Source organism: Alligator mississippiensis, chromosome 1 (genome assembly GCF_030867095.1).
Source record: "Alligator mississippiensis isolate rAllMis1 chromosome 1, rAllMis1, whole genome shotgun sequence".
Taxonomy (NCBI): domain Eukaryota; kingdom Metazoa; phylum Chordata; order Crocodylia; family Alligatoridae; genus Alligator; species Alligator mississippiensis.
In genome coordinates, this window is record NC_081824.1 from 179,153,065 (window position 1) to 179,176,992 (window position 23,928).

General features: G+C 43.5%; 1 protein-coding gene across 2 annotated transcripts in view; it reads right to left on the reverse strand.

Annotated features, from left to right (window-relative positions):
* The window catches only part of PSEN2 (presenilin 2), a 28,643-nt gene extending 5,051 nt beyond the window's left edge, over nt 1-23,592 (reverse strand). The window contains exons 1-10 of one of the 2 annotated variants that reach the window (XM_006272615.4): nt 23,504-23,592; nt 15,216-15,411; nt 14,221-14,447; nt 12,232-12,373; nt 10,425-10,492; nt 9,032-9,252; nt 7,670-7,768; nt 7,059-7,136; nt 5,404-5,526; nt 4,393-4,511 (exon numbers count right to left, since the gene is read on the reverse strand). In XM_006272615.4, the coding sequence (XP_006272677.1) occupies nt 4,393-4,511; nt 5,404-5,526; nt 7,059-7,136; nt 7,670-7,768; nt 9,032-9,252; nt 10,425-10,492; nt 12,232-12,373; nt 14,221-14,447; nt 15,216-15,359 (1,221 nt within the window). In that variant the 5' untranslated portion in view covers nt 15,360-15,411; nt 23,504-23,592. The remainder of the gene's footprint in view (nt 1-4,392; nt 4,512-5,403; nt 5,527-7,058; nt 7,137-7,669; nt 7,769-9,031; nt 9,253-10,424; nt 10,493-12,231; nt 12,374-14,220; nt 14,448-15,215; nt 15,412-23,503) is intronic. The other variant, XM_019483103.2, reaches the window with a different exon arrangement.
* Nucleotides 23,593-23,928: the final 336 nt, after the last annotated feature.

The following is a 23,928-nucleotide window of genomic DNA, read 5'->3' on the forward strand; positions in this document are numbered from 1 at the left end:
GGCTGCAGTGCTCATTTCATGTCCTCCTAATACAGTGTGGCAAAAATATCCCCCAAATATCCATTATTAATATAGTGAATTGGAAATAGTTCACCTCCCAATGGCTTTACAAGTATCTGCTTCAATTAGCTTTGGTAAATAAAATAATCAAATCATAATTCAGTTTTCTGATGTAACTGCAAAATTAATCTGGAAAAAATATCAAAATAAATCACTGCTTTAAAATGTACAGTGCGTACCTTCTAAAAATGAAACCTACCTCTATCTCTGATTTGTGAGTAATATGTATTAAAGTTATATCAAACAACAACAATGCACTTTTTGTAGAAAACAATTATTAAATCAAGGCTCCCTGACCATTGATTTAAATCAAATCTACCCTGAGGGGTGGCAAACAGTTGTTTTTTTGGCAATTGTCAATCCTTCCACCACAGATGGTGCATCTGTGAGAAGTCACCCAGACTTTTGATGCATATTCCTAGGCAGGAGTTTTTGGAGAAGGGGGGGTGCCGCTCAGATACTGGTCAACATGTGGCACATGTATCACAACTGTGTGTGTGTGGCATGTGTCAGACTGGAGAGGAGAGAGGAAGCACAGTGGCACATAGAGAGGAAGCAGAAAGCAGAGCAGCAGATCAGGCAGGTAGCACAGGGTGAAGAGCATAAAGCAGAACAGCAAATTGGGCAAAAGAAGGGGATTGGGGTGGCACACCTGCCAAAAAAGCTGCCACCCACTGCAATAGAGTGTAAGGCTGAGAAGAAGTGGCTTTCAACCAGGTCAGTGACCACACTTCTTTCCCTCCAGCCAACTCTTGCAACACAGGAGATTCTTCTCACTTCTTACACTCTTTCCAGATGCAAGGATTTGTTCACAGCTAGGGTGGGCTATGCACATACTGCCCACCCTTACCAGAACAACTCTGTGGATTTGTACCAGCCTGTCTTGTGCTTAGGTTGATGGTCCATACCTGTTTCTCTGAGGACAACCAGGCACCGTGCCATAGTTCGAATAACCCTAATCCTGTCGTTCTCAACCCTTTTACACTTGAGGTGCCCCTCAAAAATGCCAGCTCTTAGTTTTCACTCATTTTTTGAGCGCAGAAAAATTACAGAGCAATCTGTCTGTTGCAAAGAACTCAGGAAGCCCACAACAGGTCAGAAATGTTCACCTCCATGGATTCCTACTTGAAATCTCTAGGTTTATCTTGTGAACATGTTTGCATACCTAATAGTGCTAACACTATGTGGCACTCTATGGCATCTCTGAAAGGGTTTTAAGGCACCTCAAGGTACCAAAGCACCTTGGTTGAGAATCACTGCCCTAATCTAAGATCTCTCAGGAAGAATGAAGTTACACAGAGTATTTCAAACAGGCACATACAGCAGAACCAATATACAGACACTTGCAATGCAGAGGACTGTCCAGAAACTGGCATGCAACACATCTGCAGGGTATTACAATTTGAAAAAAAGACACCCCCACCCTAAGAAGAGACTAACGGGACCTTGTTTTTTCAGGTGGTATCCAAAAGATCTGCTCCATTCCTGTTCTTTTTGTCCTCAATGCATAGCTAATTGCTTGAAATTCTAAGTTATATACTGAGAAGGATAAGAGCCTGAGTCCACCCTTTTAAGACTTGATCCTGTGATAAGATGCAATCTAGCAATTTAGCCATCAGGCTTCATGTACCTAAACTATCACACCTTGCTAGAGTCCAAACCAGAGGCATGGCTGAGGGATACTAGACATACAAGAACCATGAGCTAATGCAATACTAAAACCAAAACACTTTCCAGTCTTCCTGTCATTTCTTTCCTTCCTCTAACAGTGCATCACTCCCTCCTTACACAGAGGTTGTCACTCTTTCCAGGCAAAGAGTATCACAAAGTGGAGTTAAATAAACCTGGCCTGTTGTTCTCTCAAGGAATTCAGCTCATATTTGCCCTCTCAATTGATCTGATATTTTGGGAAAGTCTGCTCCAATACGTAGGCAGATAATGTCATCTCGCTATATCAGCATCACATCAGTGCTAATGTAACTTCTCCCCACTTTGAGATTTCATTTCTTGGTAATTCAGTAGAGTGTTATATTTTTTACACAAAATGTACTTCCTCTAAAAATGTGTTAAAATCAGGAGAGGCAGGTGAAATGCTACTGAAAGCTTCAGTGACCTAAATGCCAAACTTATCACTAACTAATTCAGGCAAGGCAGCAACCTTAGAGACGTTACTTCAGATAATAAACATATTAAAAAAGCTGCCAGATATTTGGGTCTTTAAAATGAGTTACTTTGAAGCACTGGCTTGTCTCTACCACATCCCACATAGGACATTTATTGGTGCTATTAAGGGGTGCCTATACATGTGCTCCAACATATTTTAATTAGAATGCTTCAGCATGCCTCACCGTCATGTGTATTCAGCATCCTGCATTTCAAAATGGTGGTGGGATCACTTTAACTAAAACTCACTGAATAAGCTTTAGTTAATGTGCCCCTGCTGCCATTTTGAAACATGGGACACTGAATACATGTGACACTGCAGCGTTTTAATTAAAGCGGATGTCTAGAAGCCACTCTACTTAAAACACTCTCCCCTCCAGCAGAACACATGTGTAGACATCCAAGGATTTTATGTGGGATGCTAGGATATAATCCTTATTTTAGGAATTTACAGCTGATTTAAAAGAAAAAGGGGATAAATATCTAGTAGAGAAACATGTATTTACTGAAGCTACAGAACTTAAATGTAGCTCATCAGCCAAATCACAGTGGTGGCCCTTTAAAGTATTCTAGCTTTACCCAAGTTAAAAAGGACTATTATTGTCCCATTGCAGTATCTGTTTAAATGGGAGCCCAGACATTCCAAAGAAATGGGATCTACCATGCAATCCATCTCCTTGCTGTAGAGGGGTGGTCTAAAATTCATGCTTTCACTGTTAAACGGAGAAAGGTTTAACTACTGAGTGTGCCAAAAACTTGGAATTTGACTTGGTAAGTGATTCACTTACTATCAAAAGGCAACCAGCAGTTTAAGGACTGCTACTGCAACTGCATGAATCCCATCTCTGTTCCACTTTAAAGAGAGCACTGACTAACCACCAAGTCCCTCACACCTGCCCCACAACAAACAAAATCCCTGCGTGTGCTGTTCTACCCTGAACAAAGATAGCTGAATACCAACTCTGGCATCGACCAGGGGCAGGCAATCCCTGGCACGCATACTACAGCATGGCACATGAAGGCATTCTGCTTGGCATGTGCGCCTCAGGGCGGACAGCGGGGGAGCCTTGGCCCTTTCTCTGCTGCCTGCCTGGAGGTGTGTGTACACTTACGTCCAGCAACAAACTGGGCTGCAGACCTAGGTGGAACTGTTTGCAGCCTCTTCGCCACCTGGTGCAAGCAGCCTGGGCTCTGTGGTAGTCATGTGTGCCTCAAAGCAGATGGTGGGGAAGCGGCCAGGGTTGCATGGCCACAACAAGGATTAGTCTTCCCTCCCAGCTCTCCCACTGTTTGCCCCTTCCTGTCAACATCTTACAAGTCAAGGTTGTGGGTGTTTTTGGCACTCTGCCCAAAAATGCTGCTGACCCCTGGCATAGACAAACGTCTGGGCTGGGAAAGCCACAGAACAGCAAACACATAAATCTAGCAGATGGAGCCAGAACAAATGGTAAATACTGCTGGAAAAAGGGAGTGGCATATATAATCTCATGAGCAGGCATGGGAGAAGGTTTGCAACAGGGGCCAATATTGCAGTGAACCCCAGAGAATGGATTACCTTATCTAATAGGTCTCTACTTTCATAAATGGAAGTGCCTGAAGATAGGCACACATATACCGTTTCAATTAAAAAGCAGAGTGCTTAACTAGGGCTGCTTCTTATCCAAGGACCTTGAAGTGTTTTACAAAATGAGGTCCGTATCATTCCTTTTCCCTATATGTAAAAAAGAGGAATTGAGATACAAGATGCACTATAACTAGCTGCATCTTCCACTCAGTAAACTGTTGGCAAGGAAGCAGATCACTGGTAAGTGGAGTATCTGGTGGTGATCTTGATACAGATCAAGCAGTGAGGCTGAAAGGGCCCAAAATGTTGAGCAAGGCTCTTCAGTGCAAACACCCAATATTTCAAAGAGCCAAGCATCTTACAGCTCCCTTAAAATCCAGTCTTGCAATATGGCAACATTCCTTGAGAGGATGAAGAATGTTTCATAGAAGTTACTAGTCTCTGTTATTTCTAATGCTTCCACGCCCAGCCCCAGAACAAACCAGTCTTTTTCCTGTTAAAGAAATCCCACCAGTTTTAGATTACCTTGATCAGCTGCCAACATATTCAGCAGTGTAACACCATCAAAAAGAAAATAATATGGAACTTTTACAGTTTTTACTTACTATGAGGATAGCTACAAAACAGGCCAGTGTTGTGTTCCAGTCTCCACTAGCAGTGGCAGCTGCTTTCCCTACAAGCACACTATAAAATATGAAGTCGCCAAGGCCCAGCTTGACACCTCCTATTAAAAGCAAAAAAACCTTATGTCAGTTCCCTTGCTTTTACATCTATTCCTTTGTTCTCCTCTAGTGAAATTGGGTCATAGTTTCTATTCTTGACCAACACAACCCATACCACCATTCTGACTACACTAAAGATCTATGTGGCACAGTTATCTGGGTTCTCTTCTGCTTAGATTAAGGACAATAAAGAAGAAAATATTTTAATAGATAGCCCTTTGTAAATGCTTAAGAACCCAGGACACTGTCACTTTTAAAACCACCTAGAACAAACTGAAAGATACAGAGGTTCAATGCCAGGGAAGACTTTTTTTTGCAAGTTTCTTCCTCCCCTCTGTCCAGCTAACAGCCAGCTCCATGGTTACAGTTGTTGAGTCAAAGCATCTGAGATCCAAATGTCAAACTTTTCCAAGCTCACCAGGCACCATTAGACACTAAACATTTATCCATTTTTAGAACAACATTTAACTTCTTTTTGTGTCAACTTAACTGTTCTGGATGAGAGAGAGACAGTTAAAACATAAATAAGGCGCAAACCTTAATGCAGAAGAGCTGTATCATGATAAAGGTGCTAATATTAGTATAGTTTATATCTAGAGATGTAGTAAAATTTAAAACACATTATATCTGTGTATCCACACTAAGGGAGTTCCATGGACTAAAAACAACTTGGTTCAACTGTTTCTAAACTGAGTGGTTTAGAGATGCTGGGATGAAAGCCATCCATAGAAGAGATCTGTCATTTAAGAACACCCCAGTTGTTCACCAGTTGATAGATCTACTCAGGGAGGAGGAGAGTGCTACTGAACTTGAGGAAAGGTAATATAATCTGCTTCAGGCCATGTAGGATGGGAAGCAGTTTAAAAAGCTATCGTTGATGCAGATTTGCCTTACTTTCCTCCTCCTCCAGCTCCTCTAATGAAGAAGCAGTTGGATGGGATGGAGCAGGATTCCTGGTCTCAGAAATTTCAGAGTCCAAGTGCGAAGGGCTTTCATGATTCTCTCTCATATCTTCAGCTATGTCCCCGCAAAAAATGAAACAAGAACACACAGACACAAAATTAAGGAAGTTACATTAATAACTTGTTTTAAAAGCACAAGTGGCAAATTGTATGATGTTGCTTCCCCACAGAAGAGCAAAGGATGAGGAGGCAAAGAGTAGTGTTCAGTAGGACTGACTTAAATACGAATTCTCAGTGGCTTTGAGAAGTGTGCCTGGATTGTTATTTGAAACAACTGAGCAACGGTCATGCCAAAAAGCCCTATGGCGACACTCTAGGATTACAAGGGCCACACTAAAGCTTGTACAGAGATAAAATGCTGTCACTCTTGGGATGATGCTTAACCTGGCATCCAGAGAAGTCTAAAGGAATTTTTTCATCAACTTTGACATAGCGGATCAGCCAGGCAGGCATGCTGCCATCTGCACAGGCTGAACTGTTGCATTAAAAGTAAACACAATGAATTTAGTTTGCAACAGGGCACAGTGTTCTTTCCCTAGGGTGATTCTAGCTTGTTTTTTTAGCTACCTTTGAATTAGTTATATAACCCTACAAATAAACTGAGTGAACTGTTATTTACATAAGACAAACTCCTCTTCTTAGCTCAGAACCCAGGTTTTTGCATTTTGCCTGGGGTGCACGTCATTTTCCCTGCAGCTTATTTTGCTTTTAAAACACCCAGCAAAGCACTTTCTGAAGTAAAATGGCCTGAGACAAAGCCAAGATGAGAGCTGCTCTGCATGTGATGCATCATCTTAAGTGGTAGTTCCCATTTTTCATGGAACAACAGGAGTTTCCAGAGATCTGGAGGTCTGGCAATTTCTAGTAGATATGCTACTGTCACACAAGCAACCGGGCAGACTATCTAAATCGGAACTGATACACAGAGCTTTCACTTAGGAACTGGAGATGGGCGACCAAGCAGTTCACTTCTAATCTATGCCCTGTGCCAAAGCAGGATTGCTCTTTGTTGTCTGTTAGCCTATGGACCAATTTAGTTTATTCTCAACATTATGAAGCCTTGAAGTAATATTATTACTAAATTATCTCCATTTAATAAAGAGGTATCATTGGCTTCCAAAATGCAACAGGGTCAGATTTTTTTTTGAAGTTGGAGAAAATTCATTTACAGGGAGCCTCCCTATTCCTAAAAATGCTACCTCAGAAATCATGTTTATTCACTCATTTTTAAAACTGTAGTTTTGCTTCAGTTTACAGCTTGAGTAAACTCTAATTATCCAGTCCCAATTGTACAAAGATCTAGAAGGCCTGCCCACTCCCTGAGCTACTTACAAAATTTGTTTTAATTGCATTTAAAAAAAGTTAGACAATACTTTTTATAGAGTCTTATTATGAGCAACCCCTATGGCACTCTGCTAATCTTGGCTGACAAATCAGGTGAAGGATTGAAAGTTAGCAAAGCGCTACTGCAGCATGCAACAAAAAACATAATTAAGGAGCTCATATTTGTTGTGCCACAAGTTTGCTATTTGAAACATACATACACACATACCTCATTTTCATGAATTTGAAGAGATATAAACAAACCTGAATCCCATGTCTGCTGACTCAACCCCCTTGATGCTGTATCTGGCTTTGCCATTCCTACTGTCCACATCACAGCAGCTGTATGGAAGAGAAAAATGTTCAGATAATCAAATAAGGCAGGGGTCCCATGACGAAGACAATTACATGCAATCACAGAATTAACGTGAGCATCAGAATATACTTGTACAAATGGAAAAATTAAGGTTGCATGGACAACCTTAATATTCTTTTTCTATAGGTTGTGTTTTGAGTATTACTGCAATAGGCTGAAGCACATTCCAAATATATTCACTGAGGTCCACACCACATACTAAAAGTTATTCAAAGTGATAACACTGATAAATCAGTTAGGACACCTGGTCCCGAGGAAATTTAAACTAAAGTCTGTAACCCCTATTGTAATTAGAGTCAGACTGCCAGTTAACTAATTAGCCAACTCCTTTGTAAATGCCAATGTAGATACCCAGCATGCATTCAGTACAGGACCCAAACATTAGTGAAGTATTAAGAGCAAGGAGCTAAGGAAATTCATGGTGATTAGCACAGTGTGGATACAAGTTCTAAATATGACCTTAAAACATTAGCACTCAAATCTAGAAAAGCATACTCACAAGAATAGATTAATGCAGGAAATATTGGCTCATTTCTTTCCTGTGCAGTTTCTACTAGCATTCTTAATGGCCCCTTGGGACACAGCACAGCCATCAGATCTGTGATGATAAAATGGGTCAGTCTGTCTGATTTCTAAACAAATACTATTATGTATTTTCTGAATCCTTAATCTTTCTCTCACAGGTTCCCCTCAAAGTGGCATCTAAGAATATTTGCTGAATGATTTCCTTGGTGACAATTTTACATGCCATCTTGTAGCTAGTCTCTGCTTGAATATGCTGTTTACTGAAATACAGTGAACCGTGGTTCAGTGTCACAGTAAGGTTTTCCAGTGTACCGACTAATGCTATGAAGTACTTACTGAGACAACCTTATTAATTTCCTTAAAAAAGAGACTATATAATTCGTAGTTTCATAGTTGGTAGGGTCGGAAGGGATCTGAGGAGATCATCTAGTCCGACCCCCTGCCATGGCAGGAAAGAGTACTGGGGGTCAAACGACCCCAGCCAGATGTTCGTCCAGCCCCCTTTTAAAGACCCCCAGGGTAGGAGCCAGCACCACTTTGTTTGGAAGTTGGTTCCAGGTCCTAGCCACCCTGACAGTGAAATAGCGCTTCCTAATGTCTAGCCTGAAACTACCTTCCACTAGCTTGTGTCTGTTGTTTCTTGTAACTCCCGGGATTACTTGGGGGAACAGGGACTCTCCCAATGCCTGCTGGTCCCCCTTGACTAGTTTGTAGACTGCCACCAGATCCCCTCTCAGCCTTCTCTTTTGGAGGCTGAACAGGTTCAGGTCCCTCAGCCTCTCCTCGTAGGGCCTGCCCTGCTGATCCCTGATCACGCGGGTGGCCCTCCTTTGGACCCTCTCCATACTGGCCACATCCCTCCTGAGGTGCAGCGCCCAGAACTGGGTGTTAACTGTAATGTTACATAGGGACAGTAACAGGTTAGAAATGAAGTGCAAGTATTTTTTTTTCATCTCTGTTCCATTACCTACAGGTACGCACACTTCTTATTCTGCATTCTACGCACATCGTTTTTGGTTTTTGTACATTTCCTTCCTGTGCATCACCTCAGGCAAGTCAGAGCTCTAAATCATACGGATGTCACCTGCTGCGTTCCTCTAGTTCTGCATGTACATCCCAGTCTTAATTTATGCCAGGATCTGAGATTTCCTGATAACAAGCAAATGAGTTCTACCTTATCACAAAGTTATCAGTGATAAAGCCCAACTGCCCACAGTGCGGCTACCCATCACACCTAGCCACTGCCTAAACCAGTAGCTAAATATGTTCAATAAAGTGAAGAAATTAAGCAGGACAAATTAAAGAAAGACCATACAAGAGTCACAAAAAGGCTTACCATAAATGGAGATGGCTCCTAGAATGACCCATGCTGACCACTCAGGTAAGTACTTAATGAAAACTAATGCCATCAGAGCACTGATCATAATGAGATAGGCCTGCTGGAGCTGAAGGGGGCCTTTCCAATGAATGCAAATCATCCCAACTGCCCCAAAATTCCAGATGACAAAGAAAAGAGTGGGGTAATCCATGGCCACATTGTATGTTTTAAACACTTCGCTGCAGGATAAAAACAAAGATTCAGACTGGGCAACAAGCTGGCAGCAAGACATCTTAACAGTGCTTAGCAACTGAGTAGACCTCCAGCTTTTCTAACAGCAAATAAAATCATTCTTGCTTCAAACACAAACTGACTGACCCAGGAGGAACACTGACAGAGCAGCAAGAATTATGCAAAATAAGTCCCTCCATTCCTGGTGTCAGACTCTTCAGTAGTGTCACAGCTGACCATGCTTCTGTTTATGGACTGCAGTGACCAGCTGGAAGGAGCCACAGTGCCACAAATTAATTGACAAGCAGGAAACATCATCGCTGCTTCCCATCTCCACCATGACATATTACAGTAAGTGGGCAACTGATTGCTACTTCCAACTATCCACATTTTTATGGGAACAGAGTGGACCTTATATAAAACATAAAAGTGAAGAGCTGCCTTGATGGTAAAGGATTAGATTCCTCACTGATGGGAGGAAGATTTCAAGACCAAGCTGAACGAATTAGGGTTAGCAATGTGTACAGGATTAAGGAAGAAAGAAGATATTGTCTTGTCCAAGATATTAAAAAAACACCCTCCCTGACATTTACAACCCACACACATTAGATATTAGACCTGCTTCAGCACTGAAAAAAAGACACAATTTTGCTCTAAAATGCTCTCTCTACAATTTTCAAGTCAAGGCCTTTGTCCATCAGAAAGTTTCCTTACATCTAGTTCTCAGATGCCACTACTGCATCATTTTGTGAACTTCTCATTATCCAATCAGCAAACTCCAGTGAAGGCATTCCTTCCAAATAGGGACCTTTTGGAGAAGGGCAAGTCAGAACCTCAGCAATTTGCATTAGCAATTGGCATACTTGTTTTGATTTAGGTAGTAAGTGAACATTTGGGAGGAAAAAACCCCAGCAAGGATAATGGATCTAATATGTCTAATTCATTTATCAAAAACTGAGACTTACTTCAACAGTATTATGTACCATACCAGAAAATGGAGCATAATATATTTTAGGAAGACTTCACTGTCTTAAGAGAAGATCTCACTATAATAATCTCTAAGTCATTGCTGGGAGATGGGGTGGAGCATGTTTTCTTGGTATAAATTAGTTTTAGTATATATAAAAAAAGTTTTCAAGGACTATTTGTTTAGTAAGTTACAAGAAGAGCTTGTGCTTACCCAAGATAGATGTAGGTGAAGAGGAACAATAGCATCAGAGACGAAAGAATCAGCCAGCCATGGATAAACTATTCAATGGAGACACAAGATAGTAGTTGAAGGGGCTGGCTTTTCCCCTGCATTGCAGTGTTGTGTATAGCAGCATTGTTAGGATCCTCCACAGCCTTCTGTCCTTTGACAGTATTCCCCTCTGGATCTTCTCTGCAGCCCTACATATGCCTGCATTCTTGAAAGCAAGATAAGGTGGTCCCCAGAGGCCACCCAGTAATCACCTCCTCCCTCCCCAAATAACTTGCATCCTGCTGTACTGGCAATCAATCCAGAAGGGAGCAAGAGAGGAAGCTGTTTGGTTTCATCCTCTACACTACCTAAAACCTCTCTCAAAGTCACCAAAGGCTTTCTCTTCAGTTACATGAGGGCTGTTGTTTGCTATTATCCTGCTCAATTGCTCTATTGCTTTCATTAACTGAACACTTCCTCCTTCGCTTTCACAGCCCACACATCTCAGACTGCTCTACTGTCCCTGCACCTTAGTCAGTTCCCCTGAAGCCACCACAGCTTCTTAGGGTCCCACAGAGTTCTGTCTTTGATCCCACCGTGTTTAAGTGGTTAGATATACTAGCTTCCAGTCCAGCTACTAGTATTTCCAAGGTTATATCTAGCCCCAGCTTCTACCCTCCCCTCTTTTCAGACATGTAATCTCACATACATACCCCATGCTGTAGCACTTGTAGTTTATAGAGGATTCACAGACATTAATTCATTTTAATAACAAGCTTGTGAGGAAGGCAACTGAAAGCATTATCCCCACTTGGCAAGGAGATGAAGAAGCTTGCCCAAGGCTAGATAGCAAGTCTAGGTCAGATCCACAATTAGAAGTCAGGAGTGCCTGGCTTCTAGCCTGGTGCTGGCGCCCCCTAGACAATGCTGGTTACCACATCTTGGCATGTATTCTTGTACAGCCTATGAGAAATGAATTTCCTCAAACTGTTCTCCTCTCCACCCCCCCAATCCCCTCATACAACTCTGTTCTTGGCTGTGAAGACTAGAATAATTTTGCTTCTCAAAAACCTGGTCCCAGCTCTCTGGAGAGAGGAAAAACTGAGCAGGCAGTGCATTATACCAAGGCATCTGCATTGGCTAATACAAATCACTCAGAACTGGGTAGAAACCCTGAAACCTCTCTCAAAGCTGTAAGACTCAAGTCAAAATGGAAATTATGGCACAAAGTAGCAGACCATTACCTTATAAGGAAGAGCATGGTTGTGTGTCATAAAACACCCCCCCAATTTTTTTTTATGAAATTAGATTCAAATCAACCTTAAGCCTAGGCAGAACATTCAAACAGCTCTATTACTGCAATTCTTTACGTCTTTCCTGTGTTACTTTGCAGACTGACCACACTTTAGAATGAGCTATAAGAAAGGGAGATAAAGAAAATGTGGTCTCTGTTCAGTCCAGAACTTTGTGCAACAGCCACTTGAGTTTCATTTTGTAGTACAGGGTATTGCGCAAGAACAGAGAAGGGCCGAGGCTAGATGCATTCAGTTTTACACTAGCTGAAAAGCTAACTATGAACTTCCCAACAGTTAAAGACAACCTACCCACACACATACCACAAACAACAAATCAACCACAGTAAAACTTGGAAGTTATTTGTTAAAGAGATGACAGACTAGTCCTGGACTGGACTTTGGTACTATAACTTCTGAAAGTGACTCTTCCCTACAGCAAACCAACTCTACTAGAACTAGCTTGTAGCAAATAGCTAAACCACTGCAGGCTTTGCCTAGCATAAATACTTTACCTTGTAACAACGATATTTATATAGTATAACTAGGAAGACTGTCATTACAACAATGACACTAATCATTATGAGGGTGTTCAGCACAGAGTTCAGGAGACGCTGGCCCACAGAAGGTGTGTCTTCACTGAAGGGAGTATATATCCTGCAGGGTAAAGCAGAAGTAGTGTAAGAGATGTATAGTAAGCAATGGAACATGATACACCATGTTAATACCCTGCCACCCAGGTACATTTTGTCTTTTAGCAAGCATGTCATGATGACTAACACAGCTAACTACATCTCTCCACCCTTGCTCTAAGCAAATGGACCAAAGACTTAAATGTCTTTAAGACTTTTAGTTTCACTTCAAGCCACTATTCATTTTTGCTGCATGTCTAAGGATCCTTCCAGTTCTTTATCTTTCTATGATATGGTTAAAGGTGTACCACTGATCTATACTTTTCTCCATTTGGTAAAGGGCATCTCTCCTGATTTTGAGGCATTGTAGCATTTTGTTTCTTTTGGTTACATAGTATACCCTAGATTAATGAAAAGACAACTTTGTTTTACTGATCTGCAACTGTTGGTGTCATGTGATACACTACTCTCTTTGAAGTTGTATTGTGTTTAGTATCAGACTGTCAAGTTCAGTGTGCTTTTACACTATGCTTCATGCATTCGCATGTGCACTTCTTCACTAGATATTGCAGCTTCACACATCTAATTTTTGGCAGCTTCTTTCTAAAGGACTTCAGATAATTGAGAATATACTACAGTCAAAGAAACCATTAGCCCCTGCCCTCTGTCCATTTGAATTGCCCCCCATGTTTGTCTTCCAGCCCTAGAAATGTCCTCATTTATAGATACTGTCTTGGTCAGGGTGGACCAGAAGGAACAATCAAGAAAGTCCCCAAGAAACAAAAGTCTTTACCCATTTACCTGAAAGGACACACCACTTTTCAATTGTAGCCACCCCGTGGCTCAAAGGACTGGGTATCCAACCCTTATTCCTCCATGGGGAGCAATTTTACTATGATTCTGGCCATATCAGAGGTTGAATTCTTTTTCAACACTATCCATATGATAGCCTAATAACAGTGCCCTTTCCTACAGTGATTCAGCAGAACTTGGATTTTTCATCTAGGGATGGTGTGCACCCTGCTTAACTCACAATGGGCTGCCAAATTAAGAATAAGCTATGCATCCAGTTAAAGTAACAGCTTCAGCAGAGGGTACTGCTTCTCTGAACAACTGGAGCATGGATGCAATCAGCAGAGCTGATTGGAGAAGTGACACCCTTTGAAACATAAGTGCAAGCAAGTAACCAGAGTACCTCTTTAGTCCCATGAAGGTATTTGCTGCGACTCCCCCACCCAAACAATTTTCAAATCCCTTGCTTTTGTCAAGCAGGGTAAGGAATCTAACCCCACAAAGTATCCAGTTTCTACTGCGCAACACATGCACATTCAAATTCTCTCATCTGGATTTAGTATATTTAGTCCAATTCAAAAAGAGCAAGGAGTACCTACAGACATGCTCATTCACATTCAAATTAAAACATGTCAGAGCAGACTTGATTAATCTGATCTGCATTCCAATTACAATGCTCCAGCATCTTACTGTCACATATACTAAGCCCCCACGCATTTAAAAAAGGCTGCAGGGGCACTTAATCTAAAGCTCATTCAACAACTTTTCGATAAAGTGTCCCTGCAGCCATTCTGAAATGTGTAGGGGCTTTTAATACATGTGACGGTGAGCCATTTTAATTAGAGCAGCTGTCTGGGAACTGATCTAATCAAAATCCATCCCCCCCACACCCCACACCCCTCCCCCCCCAGAGCACATGTATAGGCAGCCAATATGTTCTTTGCTCATTTGAAAACAAATTTTAACAGAGCAGATAAAGGCTCTCCCAACCCACTGCAAAAATTCTCCATGTACAAAAACAGCTACTCTAGGAACATGTTTGTAATGCCAGAGATCACACTCAGAGAGAAACCTACTTACAGCTGCCCATTTTTCTCCGTGTAGAAGCGCACTGACTTTATGGTGGCAACAACAACAATCATACAAAGTGTGACAGGCACAAAAAGCATGATCACATGTTTGGCTCCATATTTCAGAGTCAGTTCTTCCTCTTCATTGTCCAATCGAACATCTTGCACCAGAAGTTCTGCGTCAGAATTTCCATGTGCAACATCATTAGAGCTACCACTGCTACCAGTGTACCTCTTCTGTTAAAAAAAGAAAAAACGTGTATGAGACCCCCTTTATTTGCTGTGGAAAAAAAAATCCCTTGCTAGTTAACAATTCATAACAATGCAGAACAGCTTCCTATATTAGAACACCAGAAAAACTTAGGGTGAAATAAACATGTAGGCTACATGACTAAATAATATCATTACCAACACAACCAGATGGGCCCAGAACTGCACAAGGTGTTCTTAAAATCTCAGGTGCATTGCAAACACTTCAAGAATGGGTATGTGATGTGCAATGTTTGGGGGGAGGGGGGTTGGGGGAAGCTTCTGAAACTGTAACAGAAGGAAATTTTTCACTTGAATGGTCTTATGATGCACAGTTGTTTGAACGTGCCCTCTCAGCAATTCTGTGCTTGCGTCACACAGATACTTCATGACTACCTGAACAAGACTCCATCTCTTATTTAGCCAGTACTGACAAAGGTAGCTACTTTAACTTCCTTAATGCTAGACAGCATGAAAGGATCTCTCCCAGAGAAGTCACATGCAGAACTAAAATATACAGTTCTAGCAACTGGCAGGAAGTGAGAGGGGTGTGCAGTGAAATTAAAAGCCATGTATACAAGGAAAGGTGGCAATGGTGCTACTGTTATACTGTATATTTCTTAAACAGCTACACCTCCAGAGCAAGAACTAATTGACTCCTGCATGCAACATACTGGAAGGCCCTCAGTGATCCATTCAGCAGAGCAGCAATAGCATCATGCCACATTTCCTCATTTTTTAGAAGTGCAGTCCTACCCTGTGTGTCTGTGTTTCCACTACTTCTGGTGCTTGCAGGCCATCCTGGTAGGAGGGCACAGGAGGACTCTCAACTGACATCAGGGAGGTTCTCTCATTGCAGGGCTCTTCTTCACTGTCTGAGCTGTTCATGAAAGTTATCATCTTCAGTCTCCCCTGAAGGCTTAGGAGTGGCACAATAAAGACCTGCTAGAGCCTTAAACACAGGGAGAGTAAATGGAGAGAAACCATTAACATTACAATGCAAACAGACAGGACTGGAGATTTCCACAGGATATGCCCTTGCAGTGGGAATGCTACAGCAGGGGTTCATCTCTTATTGCAAGAAGATAAATCAGCACAGTGTACCCTGCACAGCGCTGTAGCTTGCTTGATTAAATGAGGTATATTTTAAGTGGTCAGGGAGGGGAAGTGAAATTCAATGCAAAAACAGCAACCAGGTGAGAATTCCTTTTTAAAGCTATAGCCTGCAGGGCTGCTGCATCCATGCTTTCTCTGCCTCCTCCCCCATTGCCTTGGCTGATGTAGAGGGATGGTCTCTGGGGTTTCATAAGTAGTTCATTTTCCAGGGCCCAATCAATTTTTCCACTTCTGCTGAATGCCAACGGCAAGGTGACAGCCTGTCTGCCAGAGAGCAGCTCCCATAGCACAGACCAACGAACAGCAGCCAGATGGTGCTAAATGACTAGTTACCTGGAACTTGGGCTAAATGCATGCTAGTAACCTAGAGGTCATCTGAATTTCATAGGAAGTTCCCCCTCACCCAATAAGAATGGTAAGGCATTGCCTTTTCTTGAGAGCTAAGCTCTGTCTCTCTCACTTATGTTGGCCAGTATTTTGGCAGCTATATTATTCTATAGAGAAAAAAACCATTTGGAAACAACAGATTTTGCTGGCCTAATTTCCACACTGCTGGCTGTGCAAAACGGACAGTGACATTCTGAAGAAAAAAATATAGACGACTCCCCTTCCCTCTTCTCTCCTCCCCCACCACACCATGTTCACTACAAAACCTAGGTACCCTGACAAATGCCAGGTGGCCACGGCTGCAATGCCAAGGCTTCAGTCAACTCTAGGATCCGATTTCTTTCACTCTACTGCCTTCCACTTTTAATATCAAACAACCTTTCCATATGAGTGGGTTTGTAACAGCTCAATCCAGGAGAATCCATTTTAGTGTTTTACCATTCAGTTGAGAGAGGCTGTCTGAGCTGGTTCAAGGAAGTTAGTTACATCTGGTTTTCAGGCAATTCCCAGGAAACACAAGCCAGACCCCTCATACATTGGAAGATTTGAACCAATTCATTAGAAAGCTGCAAAATGCATATACCATCACCAGGACATCTATAGAGCACTGAATCCAGGCACTGCAACAGAGAAACCCAATATGCCTCAAGAAGTAGAGACTGTCCTCTTCTTACCCCTAAAGTAGAAGCATACAGAAGCTAATCATTTTGGCCAAGGTTACAGGATAAATCCAGGCTAGTGCTCTCATGACCCAACCAGAAGACCAATTTCAGACATGGGAGTCTAGAAGATAGCCAGGACATTTCTCTCTTTTTAATATGTGAGGTAAGAAAGGAGAAATCAGGAGACTCCCTTTCCACTGCAACGCCTCTGATCTTCGCTGATTTTGGACCTCCCTCTCAAACAGAGAGTTTTACAAACAGAGCCCAATATAGCTAGATGAGAGAATTCAAGACAGGCACCCCACCACTTTCTCTTCAAAGCTCTTATAATTTTATCCCTGTCTCAGTGACAGATGCAGCAACATCCAGGAAAGGCAGAGCTGACACAAGCTGTCAGTGTTAGACTGCCTGCTTTACAATACCAATGTGCTTTTTCTGGCCCAAGTTCTAGGGAGCATGCATCCACTTCTGTTCACATCCATATTGCAAGTGCAGATTCCCTGCCTACGGGGGTTTATCAGGCGAGCTTCTCAGGGGGTCACATATCTTGAAAGTATAAGGACACTGTGAAATGAAAGGTTTGTTAGTCATCAAAGGGAAAGTCAGGTTTGTGTTGTATGTGCATTTAAGCAATATACGTGAACTAGTGAAGCAAGAATAGTCTAAGAGCCTACCATCAGATCATAACTAAATTCAGCTGGTCAGGGAGCTTCGTAAACAGCTGCACAGCTTCTGCATATACCCACTGTCCAATTTCCACAGCATTTGAGAAGTCTCTTTCCCCCATAAGCTTCTCCATGCAATCCCTGCAATTTGACCAGCGCACCACTCTGCTAATGCAGGGGGAGATGACAACTAGCGTTTTCACCAGCCAAACTGGGCTTCATGTAGAAGCTAAATATTTAACAACAGTAGCAGCAGCAGCAGAAGCAACCTTCTCCAAACAAGATTCCAGTTGCAATAATCATAAAGATGGAAGGAAATTTCTTATTTTAAAAGAGATGTTTTAAAACTGTTAGAAGACACTGTTGTAGCAAAATCCCCAGGTTTTTTGGGTTTTTTTAAATTTATTTAAAAATACATTCCCTCCCCTTCCCCAACCATTTCTGACTTTCTCTCTGCCCTCTCTATCCCTTAGAAGTGATTACAAGTAATACTAGGTGAGCTAAGTTCTTGTATATTTTATTGTAATAAGCCCCTTTTTTATATATTGCAAATAGTGTTCTGTTATGTTTGTATTGATTTTTACCGTTTTATATTGTATTATATCGTATTCCTATCATTTATGCATTTTTATTGTTTCATATTAATACTGTATGGTTTAGGCCTGTGTCTGTTAAGGGATGTCAAGTATCCATTCCCACCTTGTTCCCATGCCTTGTTGTGTAAGTATGTTGCAATTCTGTAACCTCTCCCAAGTAAATTGGTTTTCCCTGAATTCCTGAAGCAAAAGAGTGAATGGATGAGTAAAACACAATGATAGCAGGATCCCCTACTAAATCACCCCAGCCATTGGAACCACCCTCCACATTCAAGACACAAAAGATGAGGCAACCACCATTGTGCCAAGGCTGCACATGCTCAGTATGAACACCTGGAACCCCCTGGAGCAGGGCTGACCCTGCCTGGACACAGGCCCTCCCCATAGGAGATCAGAGGTAGTCTGCCCCATAAAAAGGGGTAGTAAAGACTGACTCCTTGGGATGCCACCTTCACCTGGATCAGACCTGCTCTATGTCACACTTCTGATCAACCCAGAGCCTCTGCTGGCAACTCCACTCTGGACAACACCTGCTGGAGAAAGACCTCGACTGGCCATCAAGGACCTCCTCCCAGCCTGGATAGGTAGCTATCACCCCCACCCTCTCTTCAACCAAGAACTTGGACTCTGTTTCTCTTCCCTGCCTGGACTCCAACCCTTCCATGGAGTCTCTTTCTTCTGCTGTCATTGTGTGTGTGGGAACCAAGCTGTACAGTATTCATTTAATAAAACTGTTATTTGGACCCCTGAGTTGGGTTTTGCTTTACTACGATTCTGGCCCTGCTCCAATCTCTGTTCCTTGCCCCTCTAACTTCTGTCTCATTTCTCCCTCTCCTGCTTCTGGCTCACCACCACCTCCAACACCTAGCCCATGCTCCTGTGGCTCCAGCCGTCCTGAGCTCCTCTCTACCTGCAAACTGCTGTTTCTTTGCTATTGACCCATCTCCACTGCCTTTTCCCCTGATCTCTCCCACTTGCTCTTTAGTTACCAAGCACCCCAAGCATAGGTACCACAGGCACCAACACACACACACACACACACACACACACACAGAGTCACCCGAGTCAGTATTTAACCTGTGTGTATGTATGTATATTGTGTATGATTTCATGTCATTATCATTAGAGTATGTATGTGCTTGAATTGGCAATAGTATGCATGTGCCTAGGCTGGTAATTTTGGATGTGTATGTGCCTGAGTTGGTAGTGTGCATGTGCATGCCTGGTGGAGGTGTATGCACCTAGAGTGTGTGCGCGCACCTAACTGATGTTTGTGTGTGTATGTGCAATTGTACACCACGCCCTCCTGTCTAACAGCGTGATATTGAGATCCTGAGCATTGGCCTGACCCCACAATGCAACACTGTCTTCTACACAGAGAACTAAGAAAAACACCATGGAGAAATGCAACAGTTATTCTGTTCAGGCTAATACACTCAAACATTATTTCACCAATGCACCTTCCCTCCATTTATGATGTACTGGTTTGGTAGGACATGGGATGGAGCATTCTTAATATACCATAGTATTGAGGAACACAGTGAAGAGCCTTAGTAGCAGCAGTCATCTCTTCAGTGAATGCTGCACCTAGATGCAACAACAGGAAGTTCCCATTTCCCTTTTCTTCTCGTCATTATGTGAGTTACCCTTTGACCTGCAAGTTGGTAAGTAGTCTCAAAATGGAGACAAAAAAGGACATTCATTCCCCTTTCCCACAGGCACCAACATTCAGCTTCTCTATGCTGCTATTTCTTTCAGCTGATTTGATGGCCTGGAGCAAAGCTTTTACAATTTCATGTCTAGAAGTCTGACAGTGACTGCAGTAAAACATCACTTTTAAGTAAGTCTGGCCCCCTCCCCCATACGTCTGTTGGAGACAACCTGATGACTCTCATTTAACTGCTGAGCACAGCCAGTGCTTGGGGCTGAACAAAGCAGAAGAGAAGGCCCCTGTTGCATTCCAAATGGAAAGCCAACACAACAGATCACAAGGCATCATGTGTCCGTGAAGAGAGCATTGTAAAGTGATGCAAGTTGTTTCTTTCTATACCATTTTGGTTAGTGGGAATGGGGCTCTTGAAGAGAGTGGTGTTTTAAGGAGTTATATTAACCACAAGGGGACTAAACCAGCAAGCATCTAGCAACAGGACCCAAAGAAAGAGTCTTCCAAGTCATTTATTTCAGTCCAATCTATGAAATGTCAGTGCATGTAAACAAGGTATTTTCCTCAGCTGGCTTTGGAAGAAGGAAGGACTTTACTGTTTTCCTTCAGGAGAGGAAAACAGTAAAGAAAGCAAGAAGGGCTGAGAGAAACATGTTTCCTTTATGGTCTCACTGATAGAAGATTTCAGAGTGAAAAACGTAGGCTTTGCCTGCGTTTCCACATCAAGACTACATGCAGTTAGTGAGGAAGAAAGACCATAGGCACCATGCATGGTAAGTCACAAAAGGACACAAATCTACCTTTTTGAATGTAAAATCATTAGAAGTCTCCAGAGTTCTTAACTTTTTTTTCCCATAAATGAAGTGGCTGATTATAGTCTTGAATGGCAAAAATAAAATTGGGCAATAGCTCTGGGCTCTGACTTATTACTAGCAAGCAAGAGCTGGGAAGGAAACAGCTGTTTTGGCTTTAACTCTCCTGTTTTTTCATGATTCAGGCTACTAGCCGTCAGAAATCAATGAGAAACAAGCAAATACATCTGAGAATAGGGAAAGAAGTCTGTTGTGCAACAGGCCATATTGGCTGTGAGTAAAAACAAAAAAACAACAACAAAAAAACCCCAAAAGAAACCAACACAACAAACCCGCAAGTAACTCAACTCCACTGCCTTTCATGGGCTATAGAAATTATCACTGAGGATTTCCCTGCTGCATTTTCATCTTACTAGAAACAATTTCTCTCTTGGGCTCATACCCCTGGACTGTAGATAGCTACAGCTCTTGCTCCCAGGACAAATAAATAAGCTGAACGCTGTACTTCAGATTTTATCCACTGCAAAATGAAACATGATAGCAGTACAGCTACTGCAACATAATAGCTGGTCTCACTTGGCAGGAAACTTATTACTCAACTTTTAAGTTTTAAGAAAGACCTGCTTCCAGGTGCCACTCTCATTGATGGTCTATAGGTGAGAGGACCCATTTCTTTTTGTTGCCTTTAGATCAGCTATTTCCACTGCTGTCCTACAGGCAACCCACACATGAAAGCACGTAATGTGTTGCACATATCTTTTGCTCTCCCTGTCAACTTCAGTTTGAACTCTTGCTTTTCTGAGGCTATGGGCAGCATGGGCAAGTCTCTTGGGCAATATGTTGCCCACAAGCCATGGGTTGGGAAGCACTGCTTTAGGTCCACAAACAGATATGAAGTAGTATAAACAGGTTTTCCCTAAGTTTAGGCCAAGAAAGATAACTGCTACTGGTAAATTCCAGAGGAAAATATAGCATTTAGACCAGTATTTCTCAACCCATGGGTCACAAGAGTATATGAAAAGGTGGCAAACAAACTTTAAAAATGGATTCTCCTTTAAAGAAGAAAAATGTGGGAAACCATGGCTTTTCCCTTGTAGGCTGGCAGAGTTCCAGACTGCAAGGGGCTGCTTGGGACCCCTCATGTCCCACACATACCCCATCCTACACACTGGGGGGAAGAGGGCAGTGGGTCATGAATGAGGGGCACTGGGCTGGGACTGGCCATCGAGGTTTACAAACAGGTCCTCATACAAAGAAGGTTGAGAACCACTGGTTTAGACAATATACGAGGCAAGGACAAATCTAAGTGTGATGCCATGCCTCCCGGCTGACCACCCACATGATCAAGATGAGAAGCTGCTCACAGTAAATTGTGAATGCTATAGGCCTGCAGCCCTGTTGCCTCCACCTGAAGGAGACATTATTGTCAGCTCTGACTTTGCAGATCTGTGACTCCTTCTTTCTTAGCTCTTATCTAGACTTAGCAGGGTGGGTAGGAACAGCTAGACCAGCAAGACTAGTAGAGTTTAAACTAGTTTCCTAAACAGAATAAACTATCCTGGTAAAAGGACTATTTTTCTGGTACACCTGGTATTACATTAGGGTCTCTCCTTGTGTAGAAGTGTCAGGAGTGAGAAGACATCACCTCCCTCTCCATAGATGACAGGGTTAGGTCAGCAAAACTAATGTGCCAGGCCTAACTATGGGGGAGTGAAATAATTAATAATATGTACATTTAAGTGATCATCACTGGGCTTCCGAGGCAGCATATCCTGGAGATGACAGCAGGGTAGCTTGCACCTACCTCACAGCCATTGCTGCTGGCTCCTGACACTCTGAGATGTCCCTGCTTCAATAACACCCCTGCTTCTATCATAGACTTGTCTCTGAAACTAAGTAAACTGCAAGATGTGTGGCAGTTACCCATGTCAGTCCAAAGTCAAGTAGAAGGCTGGGTCGATTTTCACCTTACAGACCAACCAAACTAAATGAGCACTGGTTATTGGCCAGAACCAAGGGAGAGGAGATCACAGAATCATAGAAAATGAGGGTTGGAAGGGATCTCATGAGGTCATCTAGTCCAGCCCCCTGCTCAAAGCAGGACCTACCCTAACAAGATCATGCCAGCCAAGGCTTTGTCAAGCCGGGCCTAAAAACTTCCAAGGAGATTCCACCACCTCTCTGGGTAACCTGTTCCAGTGTTTTACCACCCTCCTAATGAGAGTTTTTCCTAATATCCAACTTAAATCTCCCTTGCTGCAGCTTGAGGCCAATGCTCCTTGTTCTGTCATCTCTCACCACTGAGAACAGCCCAGCTCCGTCCTCTTTGTAACCACCTTTGGGTAGTTAAAGGCTGCTATTAAATTCCTCCTCAATCTTCTCTTCTGCAGACTAAATATGAGGAGAAGCTGAGGGAACTGGGGTTAAGTATGTGCCCCAGCCCCCTCACCATTTTTGCTGCCCTCCACTGGACTCTCTCCAACTTGTCCACATCCTTTCTGTAGTGGGGGGGGGGGGCAAAACTGAACACAGACCTCCAGATGTGGCCTTGCCAGGACCAAATAGAGATCTGGACTCCGGCCTCAGCTCTGCCTTGAGATGCATCACCAAGTCACTCAATACTCATTTCTCCTTTTCCCACTTTATGGGGAAGGGGAAATTAGTAACTTGGGTACGGGAGAACTCGGAGGGGCTCAGAAGAACAGTGCCGGATCCCGGAAGAGAATAATCCAAGCTCTGCAAAGTGGGCAGCTTTCCTTCTGTCCCAGAAAGCTCCCATAGGTGGCAGCAAGGAAGAGGGTGGTCACCCAGGGGCCACCAACCACGCACACCTCTACCTTGGGGCAAAAGAATCATCCCTGTCTATGCTTGCCTGGGCACCTGCTAATTACTCCTCCTTTCCCCCGCCCCAGCACTTCTTTGCTTGCAGCCCCAGTCTGATCCCACGAGCCTGATCCCATTCCCTGGCCGCGTCCCAAGCACAGGCGCAGCCTGGAGACCGGGGCACGGGAACCGCGGTGGGAAATTGACGGAGGGCGGAGCGAGTCTCGGGCGTGTGGCCCTGGCCCCTCACAGGGCACAAGAGGCCCCGCAACCCCCCGGCCCGGGCCCTTCCCCCGCCACGCGCGGGACAAGCTGTTTACCTGGCCCTTGTCAAGCCCCGGAGCCCTCTGCGCTCCTATTGGCTCCACCGCGTTCTCTTCGCAAACGCCGGGCTGGGAGCGGCGCGGGCGCCGATAGGCCGGAACCGCTGCCGCTCAGCGCGTGTCCTCGCCGCCCCGTTCCGCGGCTCCAATCGGAGCGAGAGCTGGCCGGGGGAAGAGCCACCCAATGGGAGCAGGCAGTGGATGGAACGGGCTCTTCCCCCGCCCCCTACCGCTCACGTGCTTTTGTCAAGGGCGCGCACTGAGTGAGGCAGCAATGCGTGGCAGGAGCTCGCTGGTAGTGTCGGTGCAGGGGGATGCAGGGGGGGGCCGCAGCTGCGCTTTCCCCATCCATTGCGCCTCAGCACACGCAGGAGCTGCAAGAGGGGTCCTGTGTAGGGAGCCCTTCCAGGCCCTCTTGCAAC